The following is a 14854-nucleotide window of genomic DNA, read 5'->3' on the forward strand; positions in this document are numbered from 1 at the left end:
TGAATGTATTCCTGCACCTGGGATACCTGTTAACAAAGTTATCGACTTGAACTTCCTCTGAGAAACAACATTAAAGCTTAGAATCATTAGTCTTATTCAATCATGCCTTGGAGTTGTTTCCTGAAGAGTTAAAAAATACCAAACCAAACCAAAAAAACCCAAACCCTCTTCCCATTGAAGGAGAAAGATAAGAAAGGGGAGGTGTATCTCATAGGATCAGATAATTCACTGGAAACATTGTCTTGTTTTCTAAACTAGATTTCTTTTTTTTTTTTTTCAAAGAAGGATTTAAATTTATTTTGCCTGTAACTCTTCTGTAATCTGCTTTCTAACTACAGATGAATGTACACAGGCATCTATGCTTATTTAGAATGTTAAATGTGTGCATATTACACTGTATATAACTTTTTTGAAAACATTACTGTGGCAACAGTGCTTAGCTTTATAGTCATTTTGAAAGCTTAATACTTATACTAAATCAAATTTATATATTTATTTTTGTGGGAATGTTGGGATTTATTGCTAAGTTCCTCTAATAAATCTATTAAACAGAAAAATATTGTAAAGTTCTTTCATGTCTTTAAAATACCAACATTTTTATATAACGTAATAAATTCTGTAAGGTTTTTCTGTCGTCTTGATGTAGAAACCCATATATTATAGTTTCTAAGAGGCTATGTTGATTTAGTGTACTTTTCCTTGATTCTGCTGCCTCTGACATTCTTCAGGACGCTGCTGGCAGTACATGAGTTAAACAGATACAATTAAGGAGAGTCCTAGTTTCAAGTTCTTATTCAGCCTACAATTTTGGTCACATTTGGGCTCACCTCAGCTTCTTGGTAAATTGCTGGCCCTCTTCCCTCAGTATGACATGTTCAGGCTAGAAAGTTAAGGCAAATTTCAGTGCTAAATAATAGCATAAATGCTATGCTTGCATTGCTTTAAGTGCTACTTACACAGACATTTGGTTTGTGATCTTTTCTCTAGGCCTTCAATTTTCTTTCTCAGTGTATTATGAAGTGTATTAGAGTGCAGACCTAGTGATAGTATCAGATCTGCCTTTTGTTAAGGGAACGTGCATGCGTGATCTGAAGTGAGAAGGAAGGGCTGAAAAGAAGAAGAATGCTTCTCTTAGGTGTATGCACGCAGTCCTGACATAACAAGATTTTTTTTTTAAAGGACAAATAGTACTGGATTCAAAAATGGAAATTGGAATTTTGTGTGCAGTATTTTTAGTGCTTGAAAAAAATTCAGAAAGCTTCCAGTTAATCTAATAAGTAGTGCAAAGCAAATAAAGTTATTCTTCTTACAAATTAGAGTAATTTTAGTGTACTCTTTGTCAATTTATTGTATTTAAATTTTCATTCTTCTTTTCAGTAGTTGGCTAGAATTCACTTCCAGCTGACCCTAGATAACTATGCTCATTAGGCTTAAGAAAAAAAGACTTTTCATTTTTCTTGTACATGGAATACCTACTCAAGTAAAACTTTTTTTATACAGTCTTTTTTTTTTTTTCTGGCTAATAGTTTAACATGTCTACACCTGCAGAGATTTGAATGTTCGTTAATCCTGTTTAAATAATTTTCTTTGTTGCAGAGAGCTTTAGGTAAATTAAGAGGTTTTATAGTCAAGCTATGTTGACCGCTAACAATAAATACGTTTTATAAGTTACGTTTAACACAATGACATGTAAGCAAGTGCTCATGTATTTGCATGATTTGTTAGATCTTAAACGTAGGCCCTACAGACAAGTTTGAAGTGGGTTGCTTTCCAAAAATTAATCCATTGCCGATATATCGGTCTCTAACTGTGTGGTACTTTATGTAGTACTTCCAAAGAAGATAACGGCTTATGCCCTTGACAAGCAACTACGATTGCATGTCATTTTAGCTTAAGGATCTATACAGTGCTACTCCTTTGCAGCACCATTAAATGAATGCTTACAAAAAATAAGCAATTAGATTATAGTGCTAAAAATCATTGCAGTGCTGTACATGCTTGGTTTTTTTCCTTTCTTGAATTCCTTGAGAACCTTTTCCTGTTCAATGGAATGGAAAAGAGGTATTATTTAGAGTTGATAACCAAGCAGGTTCCTTGTGCCTGTATTCTGAAGTTACTGGAGCAGGATTTTAACATGGCACATGAATGTAATCTTACACCCCAGGAAAGACAAGATTTCTTGTCTTCTGTCTACAGCTATTGCAAAAGTCTGTTCTGTTCTGTCTCGCTGAGTGCAGTAACCCCAATGTGAGATTTCAGGCAAGAGAAAAGACTTGTGTTTATTTCCAGTGCCACAACTATTTTAACTGTTTTTCTGTGCAAGTGTGGCAAGTCATAAGTGGGCTGCGAAATGTGGTGCTGCTTGCTGCTGAAGAAAGATCAATTGCCGTTCTTCTTTGTATCCCACTGTTTCATGTTATGTGAGCAAACTTTTATATACCGTTGAAGGGACTGGGTAGGAGTAGGTTTTGCCTAACAAATCAAGATTGTTTGCATGACGCTTTTATCTTGAGTGCTAAGCTCTGCAGAGTTCAGCTGCCTGTATAAGCCTAGTTTTCGCTTTGGCAAAAGCCACAAGGGCAAAGTAAATTAAGTTTTTTCTGTCACCACTGGAAAGAAAGAGATGCTCGCAGCCCTTTCCACTGTGTGTGTAACCAAAACATATTGCTCATGCTTACTAACGCTTTCATTTCTAAAGCTGTAAGAGGTTTTTATTTTCAAAAGTGGAAATGGAGTCCTTAAAATCTGTCAGTCTCTGCTATGTAATTGAGTCTTCAACCAGTTGGTCTGGTAGTCTGATTAGTCATTTGAAAGCGTGTAAACAAAATCTTACTGTATAGAACTGCACAGAGTTTTCCTTCAGCATTCAGTTGGCAGATTGTATAAGATCTTTCTGTCCTTTGTATGTATCGCATCTTGTTTTGGGGCAGGGAAAGCTTTCTTCCCCTTTCCTTGCGTGCCCCCCTCCCCCTGTTTTAGTTGTGTTAACTTAAACACTTACTCCCTGTAGTTCATCTATGAACTGTAATGTTTAAGCTTGGTTTTGATGGATGAGTGAAATTACAGTCTTATGAAAGAAAACTCTGTTGTTGTCAAATTAAAACTTTCCCTCTTCAGTATTTTGCTGGCACAATATACACGTAGCACTTAGAAAATGGCATTTTTAATTGGCTGTGATGTACTTCAACTTTTTTTTTTTTTTTTTTTAAATAGTAGGCTGTTTCAAAACATTGCACTGGATTTGTTTGTTTGAAAAGTCAGGAAAAAGCAATGTTTAACCTGTATAAACCTGCAGATCATTACTGGGGTCCCTTTCTTCAAAACCTTCAACTATGTAGTCTTCTGAATGTTGTCCAAGTGTTTTATGTGCTTAATAAAAAGAGCTTGTGAGGAGTTTTCCATATGTAAAATGCACTGACCCTATCTGCTGTAGCGGACAGCCTAAGTTCACTAGTTGGTGTGGGAAACTGTTACCCATCCACTGATCCTGTGGTATCTTTGCAGTGTAAGTGATTGGTAGGGAGGAGCTGCTTGTTAGGGGACTGCTGCTGAAGATCTGCGTGTGGAAGGACATCCTGAGAAGCAGCATGTACTATCGGGTTGGCTTCAGGGCTGAGAGGTGTGTGTAGGCAGGATGTTGTAGCTGAGTGGATATTGTGTATATTTTATGTGTATGCATACATGCATATATATGTGCACACACATACAAAAATATATATATATATACACACACGTGTGTGTTTATTACAAAATTATATAGCTTACTCTTAAGTACGAGCTGGTAGTGTGGTAGCATGAACGCAGATGTCTTTTCAGATCTCCCAATGACAAAAAAAAGTATAGGCTGCTGGAAATTAAAATCATCAGTATCCTTGTGAAACAGGTTTGAGACAAATGAAAATGTGATCGTCTTTGCTCCAAGATGAGTATGAAGAACCTGAATGTTTGATTAAAGCTGTTCCAGATCAAGCACTTGTCTCTATTGTAGGTCACTTGTTTTCATACCTCTCCCCCACTCTTGCGCCAGTGCAACTGTTTGTAGCTGAGTGATGATTTGGATAAGTGAACTGATCTGCCTTAAATTACTTAAGTCTTTATCTTGATTTGGTTTAGACAGTGCTGTGACTGAATATGTAACCGTAGCTAGAGGATGAAATTATGTTACAGCAGTATCTTTCAACCTGTAAAACGTGCACTGCTGAAGCAGAGGTGGAGCAAAGCACTCTTGTCCCTCAAAGTTACTTACTGTTATGAGATGCCAGAAGATTCATGACTGAAAGGAGGTGGAGTCTAGAAAAGGTTGAGCAGTAGTGAGTCGGAGCTAGGCGAGGGTTCTAGTACAAACGCAAATTCATTTTTCATGTAAAACCCCCTTTACTCATCTCTCCCTGCTCCTGGTCTGGATTTGACAGTTTTAGGGTTTAACACTGTAGACTGAATAGATTTGGATTAATGATTTCAGAAATTGATTTTGACTTCAGTCTGCAATTTTTAATTAAAAACCCCTAGTGGTAGGTGTTTTTTTTTTTTAATTATTATTTTAAATATCATATAAAAGACGTGATTTAAAACCACAATAAACCATGTGGCAATGTGTCATGCTAGGCAAATTGTTCCTTGCAGTTTTTTTGCCTCAATGAGAACTGATAAGGACAAGCATGCCTCGAAGTGCTGTACAGCTAATGAGAGGCATTTGAAACAAAATGGAGCAATCCATTAAAACCTGCATAGTGTGTTGCACAACTGTAGAGAAGAGAGAACTTGTCTAAGTGCCTCTATATAGGCTAGAATGGAAAGTGTCACGTTATCGTTAAATCCATGCACGATAACTATGCTTGTAATTCTTCTTCAGATGTGAGATCAAAGTTAATCTAACACCTCCAGAACAATTAAATGTATTAGAGAAACACTGTGGTTGTGTGGCCACTGTTCTACCTACTTCTGTTTTGATTGAATGTTTGCTGTATGCTGTAAAATGAGTGTATAGGTGTGGAAGTATTTCTGACAAACACATGTCTAATTTTGTTTATAGTAATAACAGACATTCCACAAAGGATGATCTCTATCCTAATGGATTATTATATAGTGATACATACAGTCTTGTGGTAGAGCTGCTGTACTGTATCTTGTAATAGTTTTGGGTTGAAACAAGACATAAGAGTTTCTTCATAGGTATGTTACTGCTCAATAAATCAGAGCAAATACTATTTGCTTTAACAGGAGATAATTTAATCAAAGCATCTATTTTAGCCTGATTTTCAGTAGTCGCTTTTGCAGCATACTGTAAGAGCAAATAACTGTTGTGGCCTGATTGCCTTTTTCTGACCTTTATTGCTGGTGTTCCTTACAACAGTAATATTGAAGAAACCACGACAGACTGGGATCTTTTGGTGTGCTTTCTGCACAGAGGAGTGGCACAGAAGAGGGGAATTTACAATTTTAAGCAGTTTAATAAAATAATAAAAAAACCCTAAATATCAGATCTTGTTTATACTTTGGAAATAGTATATTTCAGAAAATAGACACCTTAGCATCACTAATAAACTTTTACTTGTTTTCCTTTGTACAGGAAATGGTGACAGAGTCCACTCCGTTACGTTGTAGAAAGCTCAGCAATCCGGACATCTTTTCATCTGCTGGGAAAACCAAGCTCCATCGTCAGCTAAGTCAAGATGACTGCAAGCTGCGGAGAGGTAGTTTGGCGAGCTCTTTGTCAGGTATGCCATTTTGTGAAGCCTGTGTGACATTGTTTGCTGTCTTACTTCTTTGCATAACAATTGCGATTGAATATACTGATACTGTGATCGTGGAGCATAGTCCAGTAGTTAGCCAAAAACTGGAGGACCAAGCTCAACAGCTTCCTTTCTCAAACACTTTGTGGGCTGGGGGATGGTTTCACAATTGTTTAAAACTTACATCAAAGTATATCATATGGGCATTAGAGCATACAGAGCTGCATTGATCAGCTTGGAATCAAATAGCTGATCTGCTTGAATGCCACTCCTGTTCTGTAGGATTAATTTTCAGCCGGTTTCCTTCCTAATTAGACTGATTGCCTATTTACACGTTAGTGCATGGCAATGTAAAGCAAACAAGAGGAAGCAGGAAAGCTAGAGAAGTTTCGTTCCTTTTTATAGGTTTTTTTTTTTTTTTTTAACTGCTTAGATATAACATTCAGAACAAAAAACTTACAAGAACTGATAATGTTCTCCATAGCTTATTGCTACATCTTAATGACTTTTCAAGCTACTATAACCTGGTATATGAAGGGGGAAAAGAGCCCCAACAAGATAAGTTTGACTCAATTAGATAAAGGAGATGTAGATATTTAGATGTATATTAAGTGCAAGTGTTAAGAACATCTGTGAGATCTGAAGTGCGGTAGGGAAAGGCTTCCACTTGTGGGACTAAAAGGAGATATTTGTAATTGTAGATTATGGAGAATTAAACAATATTGTACTTATTCTCTTAAGCACGGGTGTTTTTAATGGTTTAATAATTATATACTTTGAATTGGTATTACAGGACCTCTTTGTTAGTGCTTTACTGAGATAAATACAGCAGCATACATTTCTGTAGTTTTAGATCTCTGCAGAGAAGAAGAATCACTGTATTTGCAAATAACCTTGGTAAAAAGCAAACCATGAAAATCATGTCCACAGCTGTAAGCTTGAGTGGGACTGAGGAAAAGGCACTCATACGCTGTGTCTCTTTGCTAGCAGAAGTTGAGCTTTTTTGTCTCATACACTTTGACTTATTCCATTAATGTATTTTTGATACGTTGCTCATAACTTTCACAGAGAATTAACATAAATAATAAAAAAAATCCATGGAACCATGGCTAATGGTGTTGTGTGGCAGTCTTCCAAATATTGTAGCTGTTTTTACATGCTGAATATTTGTAATATTTCTCATATAGTTCTAAGGTCAAATTGAAAAATTTGTAGAAAAATAGGTTTCTGCCTCTGAGAAAAAAGTATTTTCTGCAGTATATGTGATTAAAGATGTAGAGTTCTTCCTGCTGCTCATTGCAGCAAATGTCTTGCCATCTCCTGTGATCCTTATTGTCATATCTGAGCACATAATAATCTTTGGAAGGCAGTGGTCTTCACCATGCTTTGAAGGGGGATACTGTTACAGAATTATATTACCTAATCTTTCCTTTTCCCATCTATAAGTAAGCGTCTCCCACTATGTCTCACACTATTTCACTGTTGGAGATGAGGCCTGTCCTAGGCTGGTGCCGTAATAGCAGGCCCAAGTTTCATTTTTGTGTTTTGCAAACAGAAATTTGTTTAGTCTGACAGTCCGGGTTTTGAGGAAAAGAGGTATTATTCACTGCCATTTAAACAGATGGTGGAACTGAAGTACAGAGATTGGCTGACCAGAGTTGCAGGGGAAGTCATTTGGAAGCTAATAATGGAACCCAGATTTACAGACTTTCTCAGTCATGTGTTTTAGCCACAAGACTATCTTTCTTCTCTTTTTTGTGAATGACATAATTGTACACATAATTGGACACTGCCAAGCTTGATGGAGTGAAAATATGACTGGCTTTAACTTTAGTTCTTTCTCTTTGCGGAAATTTACTGCTTGACATTTTTCAAAAAGGAGTATTGTATTGACTAGAAAAGAATGTATTGAGCAGATCCTTTTAAATGATTACTGTACTTTCTGCAGTAAGGTACAGTGGTGTGAACTTGTAGAGGTAGGAACTACCTTTCACTCTGCTTGTGTAGCTCCACTTTCTTCTCAGAACTTGGTGATAACAACTTGATTGCATGGGAGATTAGTGTCTATACTAATTAATCAAATATGAAGGAGATTTAGGAAAGCAAAACTACAGAAATGTTTTGCTTTTAGGATAATATGATGTTGCCGAGTAGTGAATTTTCTTTTAGAAAAGATCTATCCATAGTTCAAAGCAAAATGATGTTTAAACATATATTATATTCTGATCACAGCTGCAGGAAACCTACTGCTGAGTGTTGCTGTGGTAGGGGAAAATGGGGCTGTCTAGATGGATAAGCTGTTTAGAAGATGTAATATCTTAAAATTATGAATGTGTTTTCATGAAAGCTTTGAAACTTATACCTCAGATTTTGCAACATGAACATTGCTTTTCTGTAGTACAATTGTTTAATTAGCAACAAATGTATCATTTTAAAGTTGATACATACTTTCTATAAAGTATGTATCATTTTAAAGTTGATACATACTTTCTATATGACATATAGAAAGGTATGAAGTGATAGAAATCTGTTTCTGCGACTTTCTGGTTTTACTCATCACCCAATAATGCAAGTAACCTAGATTCTTTGAAAGACCTAATTATCAAACCTAATAATTTCCACAGATAGTGTACTTTTACAAGATCTAACCTGCCAGAACTTTTAAATTGCTTTTTGTTAACCGCTGGTCCTCCATATGCAATATTTGTTTTCAGAATTATGTTTTGAACTTGTAAACTTGTTAAACAAGTTGTGATAGTATTTTGGTTTTGTTTTTAAAGGAAAGCAACTACTCCCCTTATCAAATAGTGTCCACAGTGGAGTGGGACAAACAACATGGCAGCCACCTGGAGATACCTCAAACCTGGTCCGCATGAGAAATCAGTCCCTAGGACAGTCTGCTCCTTCCCTTACTGCTGGTTTGGTGAGTGAGTCTGGGAATACTCTTAATGCTTCTGTGCTGTAAATAAGAAGTGGTGTGATCCTATGCTTTTGTTTTTTTTAACCTTGCTTTCCTCTGTTCCTGCTCAGTGAATCCAGCATTTTGTTCCTATGGGCAATTTTTTTGGTAGGGGGTGAATAGGATGAGAGTACACTCATCTTTGATATTTCTGACAGAAAAGCCGGAAAGGAAAAATATGTGTGCAAAATAATTCCTTTTGGGGGAAGCTCCCTCTCAATGCTACTTAGGCTGCCTGATTCCTGGGAGAGAGGGAAAAAAAAAAAAGAAAAAAGGAAAAAAAAAAAAAAAAGAATCACTGGAAATCTTAGAGGGATGTGAGCATGAGTTGCTTGGTTTAAAACAAGTTTAATGGGAAAACAGCTTTCTGAGTAGCTACCTTCACCTGTTTCCTCAGAGGACAGGTAGCTGAAAGGAGTAACTGTCCAAGGAATTGAAGAGCTGGAGCTGATATTTGCTATTCTGCATGGTTTCTGTCAAAAGGTTTTGGTAAAATAAATGTATTTTTGAAGAATGTTGAGTCTGTAATCAGCATCTTCTAGGAGAAGAGTATTCTATATGGGAAGGAAATTCAGCTGGCTGTAAGGAAGCCAGCTGATTGCAAACCAAAAGGAACATACCTTTTATTTATAGATGTTCCTGATTTCCTCTAAATATTTAAAATTGCTGAAGTGCAAGGAGAAGAAAAGTTAAGAACAGGACAAGACAGCTCTTCAGTCATATATGCAACATAAATATTGATGAATGGAAGACTAAAAGTAAAGCTTGGAAGCTTTTTTTGCCAAATTCCATAGATTTTTGCCTGAATTAAAAAATTTTGCTCACATGAGGTAGTTTTGGTGTTTCAGTTGCATTAGGGTATATGGCTGTAAGAAACTGGGTAAATGGTGTCTTGAATTGTAAGACTGTTTAGAAGCAGTGACCCCTTAAGTGAAATGGTGCACCTTCTAGATAGTTTAGATTGGTAGCCCTTAGAATTTTCTTTTGGGAAGCCTAGACGGTTTGGTACCACCAGGAGGTTTGAAATGAAGCTTGAATCTTTAAACCTGAAAAAGCTATGCATTTGTATTACCAGTAATTTTGATTTTACAATGAAGTATTTGCAGTCTTAGCAATGTTAAGGTATGCTGGTCACATCAATATATTGAAATGCTTCTGATTTGATTGAGTTTTGTTGTGTCTTAGTTTGGTGCCTGTTGATAAAACAGTTCTATTAGTATTTGCCTTAAATATCTGTTCTTAGTGACACTTGTAACTTGACAATATCACCGCAAAGAGAGAATCCTCACATGAACCTGGCATCTAAGTATTTATCTGATGGAGATTTAAAAAAAAAAAAAAAGAAGTGATCTGTTAACATACATGCTTATTTTCCAGAGATAGGCAAATGCCTTGGAGCTTTATAGCTTAATTTAATGAAAATAGCTGTGCTTTAAAACAAAGCATTCGTTTTCAGGCATTTAATTCTGACTACTAGTTTGCTTAACCCTTTTGTACTATTCAGTGGGCTGCAGATGTGTTTGTATGTAACACTTACTATTGCATATTGATATGCTAAGTTTCCAGTTTCTAAGGGCACTATTTGTGTTGTCAATCAAATGCTCTTATATGAAATGGGAATGCCAATAACTTATTTTAAAATAATTATTTCTAATTAAAGCTGAGAAATTCAGCTATAAATCCAGTATTTGCCCCTTTTTATTGAAGATGTTAAAAATTGAAATACATGGCTGTTTTCTTGCCTTTATATAGTTTATGGTGGGCTGTATGTTAATTATAGTGCTATTAATCAAGGCTAGAAATTAAGAGTTTTTATATGAAGTGGTGTACTAAAGCAATGACTAGAGAGGTTGTAACAAGATGAACCCCTAATGAAATGCAATGAATTCTGGGATCTTTGAACTAGTTACATATTTGCAGCTGTTTTAATATGCTTGTGGTATTGAAAGATGTTTCACAAATTGCAGCAGCAAAAAACTTCTTGCTAGTATAATTAATCTCCTCTGAAGAGTAGCTCTATTAAGAGATGAGTAGATTCAGTAATAGTGTCATTTTAATATGCCTGTCTTGGTTATTAGTGTCCAGTTCTTTTATTATTTGTTACTATTACAACATATACACAGCAAGACAGAAATGGCAGGTGGTACCAAAAAGACTGACCATTTAAAGCTACATGTATCATTTCTGCTTGTGCTTTATGGTACTGTAGGTAACAGTGGATTTTTCCTTTGCTTAATTGCTTTGCTGGCATTCAATACTGTATTTCTTACTTTCTAACTACTAGTAATCCTACAGACTGTTTGCTGTGCTTGAATTGCATTCTTTTCAACTTTGAAAATATTTGCAAAGCAAAATGATAAATTAAAAATAACAAATCTATAGAAATTAGCTTGCAGCTTTTGAAACAAGACTGATAGCTAGGCTACTTATCAGCAACAACTCAAGAACTGGAAATATATCCAATTCTTACATGCTAAACTGCATAAGCACAGTTCATTGTTTGACAAAATCTTTCAGCTCTTACATGTGCGATAATGTGGATTAATGTGTCTGCACAGCAGTTGTCACTAGATCCTTGGCTTGAGAAAGAAGCCAGCACAGACTGAACGCTGAGTGCTGTCATTGTGAAATGATTGATGTTGATCAGATCTGTATGCCTTCTAAAATATATGTGAGGATTTCAGAGGGTGACCTTCAGTTCATTGTCTGCTGTATTCTACTAGTCTACTGCAAGGCAGATGGCTCTGATTCTAGTGGATTGACTTCTGGTGTGGAACATCCTATGACTTTGTTCAGTATTTAAGATAGGCCTAAGATAGCCAAGGAAGTAAATAGGGGAGGGGGAGAAGACATAGCCACGTTGTTGTGGATGCCTCAGTGATATTTTCCACTCAAAACTCAAAGTAGTGAACACTTAAAAGTAGTAAAAATCCAAATTAGTTTAAAAAAAAAAAAGGCTTGTCAGCTTTAGGAAGGAGAAGGAATTTGGGAAGAGAACGTTTTGATTGTTACAGAGAAAGTAACTTTCTTGCAGTTCTTTATTTTGACAAAACTCAGTGGGTGGAATAGATTGCCAAAAGTATTTATCTCACTACCAATCTCAATGCTATAACGTGCCAGGACTGGAGCTTGTGTGGAAAATGGGTGGTTTTCCCCTGGTGTTAGCTATTGTTAAGGACAGGTTGCTCAACTGGTTTACCACAAGAATACCAAAGGGATATTTACATTGTTTACATCTACTTCTTTCCATTTGGTAAAGAGCATCTCAAGCGCTATCTTTAGCTTTTTGTGAAGGAAACATCTGACAGTGTGCTATCCACTAATTAGGACTACATTTTAAATGCTCTGCTCGCTATCTGATGCCCAGAGAAGTTAGAGATGTTCCAAGAATAAGGAAGCACTCGTGCTCCTATCCTCCTATCGTTATGGCTGTCAAAAAGAAAACACTTGAAGGAGGAATTGCTTTGAAAGAGCTTATCAGTGGAAAAATCTAATTCTGATATATTTGCAAAATAAATTTTGAACTTTTTTTTTTCCCTTACAAGCTTCAATTTCTAAACTGCGCCCTTGTTACCTATCCAGAAGTAGCTGTAGAAATGAAAAATTAATCCTTTTCACAAGTGAGGTTGAAGATTCCGGCTGAGTGGTGGTAGCTCTCTCTGGCCTAAATGTTCTTTCTTACACTCTGTACCACACTGCATGTGGTCTGTGCCACTTCTTTATCTTCACAGATGAAGGCTGGTGACTAAGCAGTTGGTGGTCTGTTAATCCTCCAATGCCATTTGCAAGATTTCCTTTTAGGGTCAGTCTCCTCTTCAGAGAATAATTTCAAATGACTCGCAGTTCTGCATTCACTTGGAAAGGTTATGATTTAAGACAAAATGAGACAACTGAGTGTTGTTCACTGTTGCAGAGAGCACCAGTTAGATCACCTTTCACTGGTCTCATTCCACAGGAAGTGGTAAAAAGCAGCCTCTTAGCTTTTGAGTAGTAATCTGCAGGCTACAAAGGCTCAGATGCAAGGATTTGAAATCACTAACAAGCTGAAGAACTTCCTACGTTGAATAACGCTGGACCGGTGACATTCCCCAGTCAGCCTGATTTATTTTCAGTGTTTAGTTTCACAAGGATGTATGGATTAGCTAATACTGAGTGGAATGAGGAAAGCAGCCGTTTTTGAGATAGTGGGCCCTTTGGACTATGGGGAAGCATGTATTGGCAGGCCGGTAACTGAGACCGACTTCAGTGTGGCACGTTATCTTTGTCTGAGCTGGGGCGTGCTTTTTAGATGTGTGAGAGAATATTTACTCTTGATTTTTCTAAATTTTTACTCTTTTGCTTTTTGATTTAGTTTTAGATGTGTTAGGAATAGAATTAATTCTTTCTGATAGACTCCTAATAGTGTATTTTCAGTACACAGTTTGTCCTTTCTGCACTAGTAGCAGAAGCAGAGCTCTTTATTGCAAAAGGATGCACTGCAAAACGCTATCACTCGTGGCTGCTAAGAGTGGCTGGTGGGCTACAGGTTTGGGTGTGGGTTTGACAACTTCAGTAATCCCGTTTAAATTAATGTGCAATTGCGAATTTCTGCAAAGCTGGGTAAGGAATTTGTGGTGCTGTTCTGCCATCTGCTGGTGAGCATGTGCCTATTGCCAGCAACAACCTAACTCCCAGGGCTAGTAAATTGCTGGGGGCAGTTTTCAGGGATCCTGGGAAACATTAGCGATTTCATAGTACAAGACTGTTGTTTCTGGGATTGTGTTCCACTTGTGAATGACCCGGCCTTGGACTGTAAATTAGCTTCATATTTTAGCGCTGTATCCTGGCAAGCCACATGTTTCGTGGCAAACAACGGTCTTGTTCTGGTAGCAGAAAGATGATGGTTGGAATAGTTAAGGGAAAAAAAGAAGTGTTCTTCCCCTCCTCCCCCCCCCAAAAAAAAAAAAGATAAAAATGATTATTTTTACCATATTGGGTCAAAAGCTCTATTGCCTAACTGTATTTTGGTCTTTGACCTGCTAGGTGGTGCTGGAACCCCGGAGGCCTGTTGTTTCAGTATAGTGAATTACTTTTTCAGCGCAAAATGACACCATTGCTACAGGGCCAACCTGAAGCTAGAGATGTTTTCCTGTAGGTTGTAGCTAAAGGAGAACTTAGTTCTGTGTTGATTATCAATTCTATATAGAAATTAATAATTGAAAAGGCAAGCTGAAGTGCAGCACAACTAGCAGAAGTTCAAACTTCTTTATATTCAATCTGTTTCCAAAACCTGCTTAGTTATAGAAGAAAATTCAATCTCTGGATCTCCTTTTTATTCTACAGTGCCACTTTCAATGGACTTAGTGTTTATTCTTGAGAATCTCTGCTTAATGCAGGCATCTGGGTAATGGTTGTTAATTTTGCAGTGAAGGTCGTCTTGGAAGGGATGGTGTTTGTGGGAACTCTCCAACTAGCAAATTATATCTTAGTTTGCAAAGCGCAACAGCTGGTCTTCCACTGGACTCTCCACCTTCCTGCTTTGATATGTATGCTGAAGGTGAGGTGAGTGTATAGAGCGCAGCCTTCTACCTCCTCACAAAAGAATGAGATGTAATCTCTCTCTTTTTATTGAAAAATGCATTAGTAGTTGGGGGGCAAATTTATAGTGCCAGTGGTGCTTAGAGCTACCTCCTGCTTTGACTAACTGGGTGTTTACTACAGAAGCAGACATTTGAATCTGATCAGAAAACTTCATTTACGTTTGTGCCTTCTGAAACAAACAGCTGCCCTTTTCCCCAAAAGTTTTGTTATAGAGAATCTTATTTTTAGTTCATATTTTAGGTGGTAACATGTTGATTTTTCCAGTGTTGCTGAATCATGCTGAATCATTCAAATTATAGCTGATGAAGACCATATATCTGTTTCAGGGAGTAGGAAACTTTGAATATTTGACTGTATAAGTAGAATTTCATGGTTTCATATTGTTGAAAAGGCAAAAAAAAGTATAGTTTCATGAATGAATGGGATTAATTACTGTATAGAATCGTGGAAGTTATGCTTAAAAAAAAGCAAATGAGGAAAAAAAATGTAACAACCTGAGAGGGGAAGTGAGTGAATTTCCGTAATTAAGATCACGTGGAGTCTAAATTTCTTCTTGCTAATTAAAACTTGCACTTGCTTATGC

General features: G+C 36.8%; 1 protein-coding gene across 7 annotated transcripts in view; it reads left to right on the plus strand.

The window, feature by feature from the left end:
* Nucleotides 1-14854, plus strand: part of MAST2 (microtubule associated serine/threonine kinase 2) — a 208041-nt gene that overhangs the window by 14003 nt on the left and 179184 nt on the right. For all 7 annotated transcript variants that reach the window (XM_068953003.1, XM_068953009.1, XM_068953004.1 and 4 more), the window contains exons 2-3: nucleotides 5570-5717; nucleotides 8513-8655. In XM_068953003.1, coding sequence (XP_068809104.1) covers nucleotides 5570-5717; nucleotides 8513-8655 — 291 coding nt within the window. The remainder of the gene's footprint in view (nucleotides 1-5569; nucleotides 5718-8512; nucleotides 8656-14854) is intronic.

This window comes from Struthio camelus, chromosome 8, assembly GCF_040807025.1.
Source record: "Struthio camelus isolate bStrCam1 chromosome 8, bStrCam1.hap1, whole genome shotgun sequence".
NCBI lineage: Eukaryota > Metazoa > Chordata > Aves > Struthioniformes > Struthionidae > Struthio > Struthio camelus.